General features: G+C 43.0%; 1 protein-coding gene across 2 annotated transcripts; it reads right to left on the bottom strand.

The window, feature by feature from the left end:
- Positions 1-219: 219 nt before the first annotated feature.
- misp (mitotic spindle positioning) lies at positions 220-15,840 on the bottom strand. Of its 2 annotated transcripts, XM_055862013.1 has the most exons (6): positions 15,690-15,840; positions 15,146-15,358; positions 7,643-10,076; positions 1,356-1,612; positions 1,088-1,126; positions 220-981 (listed from the first exon to the last, which is right to left on the bottom strand). In XM_055862013.1, exons 2-6 carry the CDS (start codon positions 15,203-15,205, stop codon positions 892-894), a joined length of 2,880 nt encoding a protein of 959 aa, XP_055717988.1. In that variant the 5' UTR covers positions 15,206-15,358; positions 15,690-15,840; the 3' UTR covers positions 220-891. The 2 variants fall into 2 exon arrangements, with proteins under 2 accessions (XP_055717988.1, XP_055717989.1); XM_055862014.1 differs by lacking the exons at positions 15,146-15,358; positions 15,690-15,840 and adding an exon at positions 13,681-13,922.
- Between the last annotated feature and the right edge of the window lie 69 nt (positions 15,841-15,909).

Here is a 15,909-nt window from a genome sequence, read left to right as displayed (position 1 = left end):
AAGTACATTTTCTTCAGAAATGTAGTAAAATTTGCCAAAATGATAAATAGTAAACTACAATTTCCCCAAAAAACGACTTTACTAGTACTTACATATTTTTTATAACACATTACCTAAGAAAGGCAATAATTACATAAGAACCTGGTGGGTTCAAGTCTTACACAAATTTCTGCTCTCACAGCACATACAAGTCAAATTAAGAACACAAACATACTGGTATCAGCTGTAGCTAACTCTTTATTAGATATTATTTCATATTAAATTAGACAAAAGTCAACATGTCTTGAAGACTGTACTGCAAGTGCGTCATTGGACTGGATATTGGTTTGGAAATGTTTACTTTATTAAATACATAATGGATATCCGATGGATCCTTGCTTGTTTTTGCTTTGCAAAGCACAACTGACAAGACGATAATAGCTCCCTCACTCATTTTCTATGCAGCGTTTTGAGGGCAGATGGGCCTGATCAAAGCTACCTAGCAGTGACTGCCAGACTTAAAAATAACTCATACACCGTATTCATCCCAAAACAAGGCAATGCATTCTAAGCAGGCGCAGAACTCCTCTTAAATTCCATTTCCATTCCACTTCCATTTCATTTTCTGCCTCAGCTAAAACCTGTCTTGTCTTTATTACATATATTTTTCAGTTCACCTTCCTCTTATAAATCGTGGAAGGGTACCTGCTCTAGTCGGGGCAATGCTCAGGTGGCAGATGATGGACGGGGGGGTTATCACAAAGTGGACCAATCATTAGTTCAGCCAGTTAGTGTGTAGACGGAGTATATTCATATGTGCTGAGATGGGACAACTTCCCTAAAATGCCTGTTGTTCATCTCCTCTTCTCCTTTCCACCCTCTCTCACCCTCCAGTGGAGAAGGCTGGTGGACTCATTGGCTGTCCTCCTTGGTGTAGTCGCCAGCCTCCCAGCGCAGTGCCCGCTTGTTTTTGTGCCTGGTGACGCGGGTTGCCTCCAAGACCTGCAATGGAAGAAATAGCATCAACATCATATTGGACCTGTGATAAAGGCCTTCTCTGAGACAAATGATTCAATGGATATCAGCAGAGAGAAGAGCAGCCACTTACTTCATTGTTCACATCGTCAGTAGGCTGAATTCCTGCATACTAGAGGTAACAGAAAAGTCCAAGTTAACAACTAGCACACTATCATTGTAGGATATAAAACCTATGAATTGAGAAGTCTCACAAGATGTACATGGTTTCACCAACACTATCAATACTCTTTTGCAGGCATATTGCATTGCTGTATTTCTTTCCAAACTATGCCTAAATGTCTTGTCTATAATGAATTTACAATGTATGTAGACAGCATCAATAACTAGTCTTTCCTCACAGCATTCTCTTCCAGCTTCAGTTTGATTCTCCTCTCCTCAAAGTCCTCTAGCAGGGTTTCGGTCAGGCCCTTTTGCGTGGGGGTCCCAGGGGAGCCCCCCATCTCTACCCACGGGCTAGCAGGCAACAGGGGAGTAACCCTGCTCACCACAGGGGAGGTGGGCCGTGGGTAGCCCCATGGCTGGGCAGTGACTATGGAAAAGGAGGGAAGACGGGCAGTGGGACGAATGGAGGTGGAAAAGGGAGATGCACTGTCCGCTTTATCGGGGGGAAGAAATAGAGAAACATTGAGTTATAACAATTACTAGCATGTATGTGTTAAGAGTACATTTGAAATGTAAGTTGAATGCAACATGAACTACAGTGCCTTCAGAAAGTACACCCCTTGACTTTTTCCACGTTGTGTTACAGCCTGAATTTAAAAAGGATTAAATTGAGATTGTTTTACTGGCCTACACACACAACCCCGTAATGTCGAAGTGGAATTATTATTTTTAAAACGGTGCAAATTCATCTCACACACTACCAGTCAAAAGTTTGTACACACCTACTCATTCAAGAGTTTCTTTATTTTGACTATTTTCTACATTGAAGAATAGTTAAGACATAACTATGAAATAACACATATGGAATCATCTAAATATATTTGAGATTCTTCAAAGTAGCCACACTTTGCCTTGATGACAGCTTTGCCCACTCTTGGCATTCTCTCAACCAGCTTCATGAGGTAGTCACCTGGAATGCATTTCAATTAACAGGTGTGTCATGTTAAAAGTTACATTTGTGGAATTTCTTTCCTTCTTAATGCGTTTGAGCCAATCAGTTGTGTTGTGACAAGGTAGGGGTGGTATACAGAAGAAACCCCTATTTGGTAAAAGACCCAGTTCATATTATGGCAAGAACAGCTCAAATAAGCAAAGAGAAAAGACACTCCATCATTACTTTAAGACATGGTCATCTCAGATTGACTGACCATCTGAAGGGGAGAGTTTTGGCCAGAGTTCCAGTTAAATACATTTATGAGGATCTCGGATTTGTCCCAGTTAATCTTATATCCTGATATACTCTCAAGGTCCTAAACGATATCCTAACCGCCATCGATAAGAAACAATATTGTGCAGCCATATTCATTGACCTGGCCAAGGCTTTCGACTCTGTCAATCACCACATCCTCATCGGCAGACTCGATAGCCTTGGTTTCTCAAGTGATTGCCTCGCCTGGTTCACCAACTACTTCTCTGAGAGTTCAGTGTGTCAAATCGGAGGGCCTGTTGTCCGGGCCTCTGGCAGTCTCTATGGGGGTGCCACAGGGTTCAATTCTAGGACCGACTCTCTGTATACATCAATGATGTCGCTCTTGCTGCTGGTGAGTCTCTGATCCACCTCTACGCAGACAACACCATTCTGTATACTTCCGGCCCTTCTTTGGACACTGCTAACAACCCTCCAGACGAGCTTCAATGCCATACAACTCTCCTTCCGTGGCCTCCAATTGCTCTTAAAATACAAGTAAAACTAAATGCATGCTCTTCAACCGATTGCTGCCTGCACCTGCCCGCCCGTCCAACATCACTAATCTGGACGGTTCTGACTTAGAATATGTGGACAACTACAAATACCTAGGTGTCTGGTTAGACTATAAACCTCTCCTTCCAGACTCACATGAAACATCTCCAATCCAAAGTAAAATCTAGAATTGGCTTCCTATTTCGCAACAAAGCATCCTTCACTCATGCTGCCAAACATACCCTTGTAAAACTGACCATCCTACCGATCCTCGACGATGTGATTTACAAACTAGCCTCCAATACCCTACTCAATAAATTGGATGCAGTCGATCACAGTGCCATCCGTTTTGTCACCAAAGCCCCATATACTACCCACCACTGCGACCTGTACGCTCTCATTGGCTGGCCCTCGCTTCATACTCGTCGCCAAACCCACTGGCTCCAGGTCATCTACAAGACCCTGCTAGGTAAAGTCCCCCCTTATCTCAGCTCGCTGGTCACCATAGCAGCACCCACCTGTAGCAGGCATATCTCTGGTCACCCCCAAAACCAATTCTTCCTTTGGCTGCCTCTCCTTCCAGTTCTCTGCTGCCAATGACTGGAATGAACTACAAAAATCTCAGAAACACTTCTCCCTCACTAGTTTTAAGCACCAGCTGTCAGAGCAGCTCACAGATTACTGCACCTGTACATAGCCCATTAGAATTTAGCCCAAACAACTACCTCTCCCCCTACTGTATTTATTTAGCTCCTTTCCACACCATTATTTCTCTACTTTGCACATTCTTCCACTGCAAATCTACCATTCCAGTGTTTTACTTGCTATATTGTATTTACTTCGCCACCATGGCCTTTCTTTTGCCTTTACCTCCCTTCTCACCTCATTTGCTCACATTGTATATAGACTTATTTTTCTACTGTGTTATTGACTTGACTGTATGTTTGTTTTACTCCATGTGTAACTCTGTGTTGTTGTATGTGTCGAACTGCTTTGCTTTATCTTGGCCAGGTCGCAATTGTAAATGAGAACTTGTTCTCAACTTGCCTACCTGGTTAAATAAAAGGTGAAATAAAAAATAAAAATACTGCTGAATGTTGATTGTCGAGAGCACGTGTTCTAATGATTGATTGTGTTCTTGTACGAACATCAGAATATCAGTGTAAAGACTTATTTTGCGAATCGGATGCCTACAACTGAACTGAATTATCAAGGCTTGTGGTGAGTTAGAGAAAAGTTGAAACCATTTGCATATAGATGTACTAAAACCGAATTCCTCGAGTGCCAAGTTCAGGAAGGTCATATTGACTCTGTTCGTGAAGCGAGATGCATGATGTCAGAGGCGCCTGTTGACTGGAGTGTCAGACTTTCATAAAACCCGTTTGATCAGAATGTATTCTTTTGGGAAGAATAGTTTCTAATCTGTTGGCTTTGCAAAATATTTTTAAACCCATTTATTTTTTGACTAGCTGAAATGTCTTGTGTCAATAAGTATTCAATCCCTTTGTTATGGCAAGCCCAAACAAGTCCAGGAGTAAAAATGTGATTAGCAAGTTGCATGGACTCACTGCGTTACATAACTGTTTTTATGACTACCTCATCTTTGTAACCCACACAAACAATTATCTGTAATGTCCCTCAGTCGAGCATTGAATTTCAAACAGATTCAACTACAAAGACTAGGGAGGGGTTTCAATGACTCGCAAAAAGCGCACCTATTGGTAGATGGTAAAAAAATGAAAGAAGCAAGGATTTCACCAAGAGGCTAATGGGGACTTTAAAACAGACTAATGTCTGTGATAGGAGAAAACAGAGGATGGATCAAGGAAGCCTGTACAGAATACAAATATTCCAAAACATGCATCCTGTTTGCAACAAGTCAGAAAGCAATTAACTTTTTATCCTGAATACAAAGTGTTAATGTATGTTGTTTGGGGCAAGTCCAATGCAACACATTACTGAGCACAACTCTCCATATTTTCATGCATAGTGGTGGCTGCATCATGTTATGGGTATGCTTGTAATTGTTAAGGACAAAAAAGAAACTGAATGGAACTAAGCACAGGCAAAATCCGAAAGGAAAACCTGGTTCTGTCTGCATTCCACTAGACACTGGGAGATGAATTCACCTTTCAGCTGGACAACACCATAAAACACAAGCCCAAATCTACACTGGAGTTGCTTACCAAGAAGACAGTGAATTTGAGTTTTGACTTAAATCTACTTGAAAATCTATGGCAAGACCTGAAAATGGTTGTCTAGCAACCAATTTGACAGAGCTTGAAGAATTTTGAAAATAATAAAAAAAAAAAAAAAAAAAAAAGGGCAAATGTTGCACAATCCAGGTGTGGAAGCTCTTAGAGACTTCTAGTCTATTTATGCTTATTCTTACCCAGAAAGACTCGCAGCTGTAAATCGGTGCAAAATTGCTTCTACAAAGTATTGACTAAGGGGGTGAATACTTATGTAAAATAGATATTTCTGTATTTCATTTTTTTGCAAAAATATCTAAAAACATGTTTTCATTTTGACATGTAGAGGAGTGTGCAAATACAGCCTGAATTCCAAGTAGATTAAATGTAACAAAATGTGGAATAAGTCAAGAGGTATGAACACTTTCTGAAGGCACTGTACATAATGATAGCCAAATTGTAGTCATACCATTTTACAAACTTGACTTTATGAAAATGGACACTGGTAGACATTTTGCTGTAACACTAGTTTTAAAGGCCCAGTGCAGTCAAAACAGTTTTTCCTGTGTTTTGTACAACAGCTGATGAAACTACACTACATGACCAAAAGTATGTGGACCCCTGCTCGTCGAACATCTCATTCCAAAATCATGGGCAATAATATGTAGTTGGTCTCTACTCTTCTGAGAAGGCTTTCCACTACAATTTGGAACATTGCTGCGGGGGCTTGCTTCCATTCAACCACAAGAGCATTAGTGAGGTCAGGCACTAATGTTGGATGATTAGGCCTGGCTCGCAGTCACCGTTCCAATTCATCCCAAAGGTGTTTGATGGGGTTAAGGTCAGGGTTCTGTGCAGGCCAGTCAAGTTCTTCCACAACGATCTTGAGAAACAATTTCTGTACGGACCTCGCTTTGCGCAAGGGGTCACTGTCATTCTGAAACAGGGCCTTCCCCAAACAGTTGCAAGCACAGAATCGTCTAGAACGGGTGGGCAATTCCAGTCATCGAGGGCCTGAATGGTGTCACAGTTTTGCCCCAGCTAACACACCTGACTCCAATAATCATCTAAATCATGATCTTAAGTTTAGAATGCAATTTGATTAAATCAGTTGTTTTTGCTAGGGATGGAGAAGTGTAACACCAATCAGGCCCTCGGGGACAGGAGTTTCCCATCCCTGGTCTAGAATGTAATTGTATGCTGTAGCGTTAAGATTTGCCATCACTGGAACTAAAGGGCCTAGCCCAAACCATGAAAAACAGCCCCAGACCATTATTCCTCTTCCACCAAACGTTACACTTGGCAGTACGCATTCAGGTAGGTAGTGTTCTCCTCTTATCCGTCATACCTAGATTAGTCTGTCGGCCTGCCAGATGGTGAGCGTGATTCATCACTTCAGAGAACACAATTCCACTGCTCAATAGCAGCGAGCTTTACACCACTCCAGCCGACGCTTGGCATTGTGTATGGTGATCTTAGACTTGCGTGCGGCTGCTTGGCCATGTAAACCCATTTCATGAAGCTCTCGACGAACAGTTCTTGTGCTGACGTTGCTTCCAGAGGCAGTTTGGAACTCGGTCGTGAGTGTTGCATGCAGTCCTAGCTAAATTGTTGCTTGAGACAGTTTTGCTAAAATGCTATTTTTGACATTTTTTATGGAACACTATTACAGTAAGGTGCTGTTTGATATTGAGATAAAAACAGCTGCATTGGCCCTTTAATGTGACTGGATGTAGAACAATCTTAAGGTCCAGTGCAGCCATTTTTTATCTCAAAATCAAATAAATTCTGGGTAATAATTTAGTACCTTACTGTGATTATTTTCAATTAAAATTGTCAAAAAGAAACAGAAATTGCTTCTTCGCTAAGAACAATCTCAGGCAATTTTGCTAGGACTGTCTGGGAGTGGTCTGAGTGGGGAGGGGAAAGATGAAACTAGCTCTTATTGGCAGAGAGGTTTGGAACTCTTTCTTATTGGTCTATTAACTAATTTTCCGCCTAGTGATGTCACCAGGCAGGTCAATACTCCATCCCACTAAAACAGGTAGGAATTTCAGGCGGTCTTTTCAAACATCTCTTACACTAAAAGAGCATTATCATAATTTTTACAATATTATTCTAACCTCAATGTGGAAATATGTATAAAACACAGGTCAAGCATGTTTTTAACACACTGGGCCTTGAACCACAATTTCAGTGCATCAGGAAAAGCAGCAATAGAAGAAGAAATTATTCACTGTTCTGTTTTTCTGACTTATTTTTGCCTTTTTGATGCAAAGTAATAGCCTTTGTGTCAATGATTAATCATGGCTGGTAACACAACATTGGTTCCTCTGCCCATATATGACCAAAGTTCAGATTCTAATTAAGTTTGTCATGTCTTCTAGTCTAAGAAAGCCAGCAGTAAACAAGAAAAACAAATTCCACTTAAAGCTAGAATTGTGAGGACATTTGACAATTGGTGCATGTAGACATTTACTTAAATCAAGCCAAAAACAAGTATAAGATATTGCCATCATGAATAATTCCTCTTATGTAGTCTTGTAATTGTATAGATGTGTGTATGGATAAATGGACTGAACCATCCTACCTAGCATCGATACTGGAGTGATAGATGAGTAGGACCATCTGGCCAAGCCCGTCTGCTCTACTGGAAGTGAAGGGCTCTCAGAGAAGACAGACTCTTCCTGTTCCACAATGACTCTTCGCAGGCTTTGCGATTGACATGTGTCTTTAGCGTCTCGTTCTATACAGTCCAATTTTCCTTCCATAGAGGCAGACAGGCTACTGGATTCCCGCAGTTCCCGGAGCTCCTGCTCACGTTTCAGATCCTGCTCAATCTCCTTCTGGATAATATCTGGAGCGTTTGGTCTTCGATGTCGCAGGCCGCCAGAATCCAGGTGCGCCCTCCAGGTTGGAATAGGCTTATCACTCGGTTCAGACATCTGCACTGCAAAAGCAGTGGGTGTAGGTGAAGATGACGAAGAGAAGGCTTCTTTAGTCAAGGAGCCTCTGGCTGGAACTGGCTTCTTTCTTTCCACTAACCACGATGGGTAATTTACTATTTCACTAGTACTTGTCTTCACCACCACTGTGACTTGGGCGCTTTCTGCCTCACTGGTCTCATTGCCTTTCAACATGATCCTCTCCTCTGGGAAGCTGCTTGGCGGTACTCTATTGAGGTCTTGGGACTCTGAACTCCAGCCTTTGCTGGTGGCATTGACGCTTGGAGTGGCGCTCATGCTGCCGATGTACAACTCGGTCTCTTCTGAGTGCCGGTGAGGGCAGCAAGGGGAAGGGTAGCCTTCCGTATCTGAGCTGCTACTCCTCACAATGACCCTGGGTGATGACCAAGCCCTTTTCATTGTCTCGACCTCGGCTCCAGATTGGTCTCTAAGCTCAAAGATTTTTCTACGATCCTCCAGTTCCTGAGGAGTTCCCCAGTCATACAGACCCGGGACTCTCCCCTGGTGCAGCAGGTCTTCCTCCCTCTGGCTGTCCTTTTTGATCTCGCGCTGGATGAAGAAGCTCACCCGGTTCTTCTTATTTGCCTTAACAGGTATCAGTGGCGGTGTAGGCTGGGAGAGCAGAGACTTGACCTCCACCATCTCTTGGACGTCGGTGTGCTTGATGCCCCGCAATCGCCGAAGACTCTCTTCTCTCTCCTGAGCGATACGAATCTCCCTCTCTATGGGCGTCTCTCTGTAACCACTTGCCGATTGGGTGCCCTTGCTTTCTGGCTGAGGGTTGTCATTGGACGTGCTTCCGTCACTTGTGTAGCCAACACTTGTGTCACCCGATAGATCCTCCAGTCCAGAGTCAAGGTCGTCAAACAGGCTACTCTGCCTCTTGGTTACCCTCTCCTCTGTGCGGTACACATTTCTGCCAGCGACATTTTCCCCTTTGTCCTGACGTCTCACTGGTGTCAGACTTTGGTTAAACCATTCCGCAGAGTGGTAGTCTTTCTCGCTCCTTGGTGATAGCAAGCTGTCTTCTGACTGCCACAGTCTTCTTTGTGGTTTTAGAGAGCTGGGACTCTGCAGGAATGGGTTGATCCTCGACTGTTCCATCTTTAGGAACTGCTCCCGTGCTGCGCTGAAGTTGATCTGTTCGTTGTCGATGGTGCATGGCTCAGCTGCTGGTGTGGACTCAGATTTGATGCTGCTTGGCCCATAGCACAAGCTGAACCCATCGAGCAACTTGTTGGGTGATTTGCTGAGATCCAGGGTTTCGAGTGCACTCCACTGCTCCCTGAATGTGGCAATCTTTTTGGGGGCTTGACTTTGGATGATCTCCTGCCTAAGCTGCTTCTCCTCCTCCTCCGCCTTCAATTGGGCACCGTTGGTGTTCACCTGGTAGCGGGAGTCCTCGTCCTCCTTGAACAGAGTCCCTGGCTTCTTCCCACCGGCATATGTCTGCAGTTTGAAGCTGCTTTCCTCTTTCAGGGTCGCCAACTTGGCTTGTCTCTCTGGGGACACCATCCAGGCTTCGTTCATCTCCGCCTCGGGGCTCACCGGATCATCCACAAAGGAGTAGAAGCCACGTTGGGAGCCTGTGCTCCCTGTACTGCTAGGGCTACTGGGTTGCCAGTCTTCGCTGGTGTTGCCGCAATCTTCCTCTGACACCGCCACCTGCCTGGCCTGCACCACCACATCCCGGGACACCTTCTGCTGGGTGGATACGATAACTGTGGACTGGGTGCGGGTCACGGAGATGCTGTCAAAACTGAAAGCCGAAGAGTTGCCATTCCGGTTATAGAGCCAGCTCCCGTCCAGGCTAAAGGGCTCATCGGTGGAGGGGCTGAGCATGGTGCGAAGGTCTACTGCCAGCTCCAGTTTGGGTGACATGGGCTGAAGCACCCACTTTCTGGGTGTGCTTTCCATGGTTCCTTGGAATGTGGTGTCTTCCTGTGTAGACGGTGAGATTTCTGCGGCAGGAAGCTGGTGAGATTTCAACACTATCTGGTCTCCCTCCTCCTGGGTCAACACATCCTGGGAATCATCAGGTGCAGCAACTGAGAGTCTCTGCAACCAATAAAAAAAATATATAAAAAAATTGGCCAACACTTAAGCAATATAATAATTAAGAAAGATGAAATGGTCAAGTGGCAACTGGATCATTATAACCAATCAAACAAGCCCTCCACTGTCCAAATACTTCAATAAAATATTCAATTGTAATTTGTTAGAAGACACTGAGTTGCTACATCTTTGCATACAGTGACCACGTCGCAGATATTACAGAATACGGCTTGTGCCACCAAAATGAAATTAGTTGCATAACACTTCAGGGGTTTATGGTTTACAGGAATCTGTTTTACAAGGGAAATAATAATAAGAAGTTGTGCAAGACAGGATGCTGAGATTTGCTTTGGAATGCCAATATAAAAGTTGCCAATAACATTTATAGCTGAAATGTAATGCCTACTTCCGCATGAGAAGGAGAGACCATGTTTGCAGTAAACCTAGCTGATCAGGAAAGACACGAGGACTCAAACTGGGAAAATGGAGAGCAAACCAATGTGTGAGACGGTCTAAAAAGATGAAGATGTTTGCGTCGGTCTAGAAGGCAACTAAGGAATGTTAAACTGGCATGCAAGGGAATTACACACAAGGTTCAATCATCAGTCAGACCTCTATTTATTGCAAACTTTGACGTTTCTGTATGGAGGATTATCAGATCCATTGCTGTGAGACTGTATGAAGATCCATAAATACTGTCTGTTCCCGTCTTAGCCAAGACATTCCGATTCATAATATTGTACATGGATTGGTATTTATCGGCACAACTCATACAGTCACTGAACAAAAATTTAAATGCAACGTGAAACAATGAACGATTTTACTGGGTTACAGTTCATATGAGGATATCAGTCAATTGTAGAATATTCATTAGGCCCTAATCAATGATTTCACATGAGAATACAGATACAGTATGTTGGTCACAGACCTTTAATTTGTATTTTTTTATAAGTCTCACAATGTGCCTCAGGATTTCGTCACGGTATTTCTGTGCATTCAAATTGCAATCAGTAAAATGTTGTCCGAAGCTTATTACTGAGTTACAGTTAATATAAGGAAATCAGTAAATTGAAATAAATTCATTAGTCCCTAATCTATGGATTTCGTGACTGGGAATACAGATACGCATCTGTTGGTCACAGATGCTTTAAAAAAAAAAGATAGCAGTGTGGATCAGAAAACCATTCAGTATCTGGTGTGACCACCATTTGCCTCGTGCAGCTCAACACATCTCCTTCACATAGAGTTGATCAGGCTGTTGATTGTGTCCTGTTGAATGTTGTCCCACTTCTCTTCAATGGCTGTGTGACGTTGCTGGATATTGGCGGGAACTGAAACACGCTGTCATACACGTGTTGGACATAATGCCAAATTCTCTAAAACAATGTAAGGAGGCAGCTTATGGTAGAGAAAGTAACATTAAATTATCTGGCAACGGCTCTGGTGGACATTCCTGCAGTCAGCATGCCAATTTCACGCTCCTTTAAAATATTTTTGCGTTGTGTGACAAAACTGCACATTTTAGAGTGGCCTTTTATTATCCCGAGCACAACATGCACCGGTGTAATGATCATGCCATTTGATCTGCCAAACTTCTCAGGTAGATGGATTATCTTGGCAAAGGGAAATGCTCACTAACAGGGATGTAAACACATTTTGTGTGTGTATGGAGCATTTCTGGGATCTTTTATTTCAGCTCATGAAACATGGTTCCAACCCTTTACATGTTGCGTTTATATTTTTGTTCAGTGTAGTTATTATCAACCGTTATCAATTTATTCAAGCAATGGATTAATCTTAACCATGCAGCCATGTACCTAGAGCAGGGCTCTCCAACCCTGCTGCTGGAGAACTACCATCCTGTAGGTTTAGCATCGGATTCCTATAATTAGCTGGTTGACAAAATGAATCAGGTTTGTTACAACTGGGGTTGGAGGGAAAATCTACAGGAGGGGTAGCTCTCCAGGAACAGGTTTGGAGAACCCTGACCAGGAGTGTGCAGCTACAATTCCTTTTCAAAGTGCCTAGTTATCAGAAGATATATGAAGAACCATAATGAGGGAGAGAGAGGAATGTGTTCACTCCTTTCTCACAAGACTCATCTGGAGGCGGGAGTACTGACACTAGAGCAGGATATTAGATACTCTTGGCCAATGAAAACAGATAAGTTCCTCTTCACTCAACTGATGTGGAACTAACTACACTGGAGGCTGGGTGCAATGGCGGGTTGACTTGTCAATCATTTTAATATGCCACACAAAGTATTTAAAGGAAAATATTGCATGGCAACTAGCAGTATCACTTAGAATCTCTATAGCATAACATGCTCACTGCTATTCGAGCATGTTGGCTAATGAGTAAAACCTATAGCCCCTGGAAGCTTCCACTCCATTCAACATTGTAATTTAAATTGACATCGACAAAACAATCCTGCATTTCACGATTGTCATTGTAACCCTGCTGACACAGAATTATTCAACTAATCATGACAGATGCACAACACTAGACAAATGGACCGGAGTGAACCCAGTCCTAACCTTCCCTGAGATGCCAAGACTTTTGGCTGACCTCAGAATAAGCTCTTCAGCAAATATACATACATTTTGGGTTAAAAAGTAACACACTATCCCAAGAGTTCTAAGGCAGCCTGCAGTGTGTGTATGTGTGCATGTGACCACTTGTGTGACAGTGGACTGTGTACCCCTGATAAGCTCTTTTCAGCGCCACTTTCTGGAATTGGCTCCTCTGCCCTTTGCTCATTGGCTGAGAGAGAAGAGGAGTGATCGGTGGGGGACAGGAGATACACAAGTCTCCTCGCCCCCACTAATTTATTACCTCACACTGGTGTGTGTACGAAACACTCACTAGTTCCTGTCAGTAAAGTGCCTATTGTGGCATGGATCAACTAAGGCCAAGTTGCATGTAGCACACAAGATAATACAACAATTTACGCAAATAAAGATTTTGCCACAGATAAGTCGTCCCCATCAAACTTCAGACGTATTCAAGGCTAATATATATACTCATTGACTGTCTGAAATAAATGCCCAAATACATGTTGTCATACCCTACAGCTTATGTCTGTCGACCATACAGATTTCAAACCAGTTTTCATGTCTTGAAAGGACAACCATGCCAACTGCTCATTAAAGCTCTAATTTAAAAAAAAAAGGACATTTTTCAAATAAACAATGTGATGGTGTTCCCGTGGGTACAGGATGTGTAGTTACAGAGACCAGGGTGTACAAGGTCCTCCTCAAATAGGGTAGGCTGTAGCATTTGGAGAAACATGGAGAACAGCCACTACTTGATAAACACAAAACAAGTGTATAGGGAAATAGACTTACATTAGGCTTACTTCCCCCAGTCAATGCACATGGGTTTAATTTGACAAACTTTTGAAAAGAAGTAGAGGTCATTACTCAGTAATGTAGACAGTGTGACGCATCCAACCATAGTGTCTTCTAAGCTAATGCACCTGCTCACCCAACTGCCACTTAACTGAAGTGCTTACAATTCATAGATAATGTAAGTATCGATAATGCCATTGAAATGCATTTGGATCAAAAGTACAGTTAATTTGGGAAAATGAAGTAATTAACCCTACCTTAATTAGTATACCGCAAACAAGACCCAAGTTTGTTGTCTTGTGTCTCCTGCTCTCTCTGTCTTTTGAGCACCCTACAGCACAGGCAAAGTTCAGCCGATATCATGTCAGTTATTGAAGCCACACCCTCTTACCGAACAGGGAAAAGTGCACGAGACTGACAAACCGCTATAACAAGGTAGGGAGAGAAGAGAAACCCATTCACATCGCCAAGGCAAATCAAACAAGATGACCCAGATTAAAAATGACCTGTGGTCCAAACTGAAGTCCGTAATTAGTTGATTATTTGTAACCGGTCAGTGAGTGCTGGGCTGAAACAAAAACCTGCTCACCCAGTAACCCTCCAGGACTGGAGTCGGAGAACCCTGAACTAAGGGAATGAGTTGGCTAATTTCCTGGTGATCATTTTGTGTCCCAGTACAGAAGCTTCCTTCTTCTCCTTTCCTTCATGACCACTGACATGACTTGATAAACTGTTATAGGAACATATCCATTCCCTTTACCCATCATTGGTCTCATAAGGAAACAAAAACAGAAAAGAACACGGTTTAAAAGTGCTGAGGCATCATCGGTATGTTGCCTGTGAACTGTTAAAGAAGAATCTTCCTTTGGGGTTGAAGTTCACCTGAGAGGATGTCACTGCTACAGCTAGTCCAGTGGAAGAGCTTGAGTCATCATGGCCAAAATGTTCATTACTTAGAAATGCAGAAACATGTTTTTATATATATATATTTTTACATCAAATTAAGCATAATGATTATGGCTCTAGATTGCAAGAAAAAGCTGTTTCAGGTGTTTTTCAACCCCCCAGCCATCCTCACATACTGTGTCCCCTCAGATTTTTGGGGTGCATGACATTCCTGATAGAGGGCATTCCATTTAAGAGGGCATTCGCTTTGAGAAATGGGAAGGTTCACACTGAACATAGCTTTACTGCGCTCTAGTGACTACCTTGTACATGTACACCAGACTATTTCAAATCAACTTTGTCACTCTGAATAAAGACTTGAAGGGGTCATGACAAACATAATATGGATCTCAGTTTAGCTTACTAATGCAAAGGAATGTTTGTGATTGTACATCTACTTCACACCACTATGGTCTTACATCTAGGAAATCAAATGCATGACAGATGAAACACCAGACATTAAAATGGGTACTATTGAGATGTATTTGTCCAAAATTACATTTAAAATCAATGAACGCCATAGTTATTTTATTTTTCTCCCAATAACATGGAAACCATGGGAAGAATCTAGGCTGCAATGGCTGTGGTACAAACCTTAACAATGCAGATCCAACTGTGTGGAATGTTGATTGTTGGTAAATGTGGAGGGAGGGGGGGGGGGGGGGGGGGTGTAGAATGTCAAAGCAAAACAAATTGTTAGCCTGTCAATCAGGATCTCTTTAACATTGTTGTAACTACCCCTGTCATTGTGTGTTTTTGCTGTAAGGATTGTCTTACCTTGGTCTCATGCTCCATGCTGTTACACAGCACCTGCCAAGGAGGAGTGTACTTGAACATCCTGCAGTGTGAGTGTATATCTGTCTGTGTAAGAGAGCACTTGTGTGTGTTACAGCGTGTTGGTGAATGTGTTCGGGCAGCTCTCTGTGTGACAGGATTCAAGCCTAGGTGCAGGGGGGCAATCAAGATCAACTCAGGCCAGGTGTGCTCATTCTGAGACGAGAGAGGGAGGGAGGTAGAAGAGTCAACAATGGGAAAGACAGTACATTGAATTTGAATTCAAAGTTTTGGGGTAAGACAGAACATGACTTATCAATAAAACATTGATTAAACTAACATTTTGGTGAACCTTCCAGTTGTTTTTTTGATTGATTAGTCCTCATGTTTTTTTTCATCTGGCAATTAGAAATGACTGTACACGTTCCACAAATAATCCATATTTGAGTACACAAGGAATATTTCTGGTGCCGAACCATAATATTTGTCTTAGATATTTGGTCAGTAGCTTAATCAAAGTCCCCCCTCGCCCCATTCCTTAACTCACCTCTCGGTTCTAGACTTGCCCTCCTAGATGTCTGGGTTCTCCAGCAGGTGTTCTGCCGTCTGGATCTGCACCCCCCTCGTATCCCCTACTGTGTTAAGCCTAACAGCTGGGTCTCCGGACTCCGCTGGTGTTTTGGTCTGGGGTTTGGCCCTGACCAGACCCCTCCCTGTTACCCCCCCCCCCCCCCCCCCCAACGGTATCTGTCACTCGCCCCTCTCCA

This window comes from Salvelinus fontinalis, chromosome 14, assembly GCF_029448725.1.
Source record: "Salvelinus fontinalis isolate EN_2023a chromosome 14, ASM2944872v1, whole genome shotgun sequence".
Taxonomy (NCBI): domain Eukaryota; kingdom Metazoa; phylum Chordata; class Actinopteri; order Salmoniformes; family Salmonidae; genus Salvelinus; species Salvelinus fontinalis.
The sequence above is the reverse complement of the archived record's forward strand: the minus strand, read 5'-3'. Positions and strand labels throughout refer to the sequence as shown.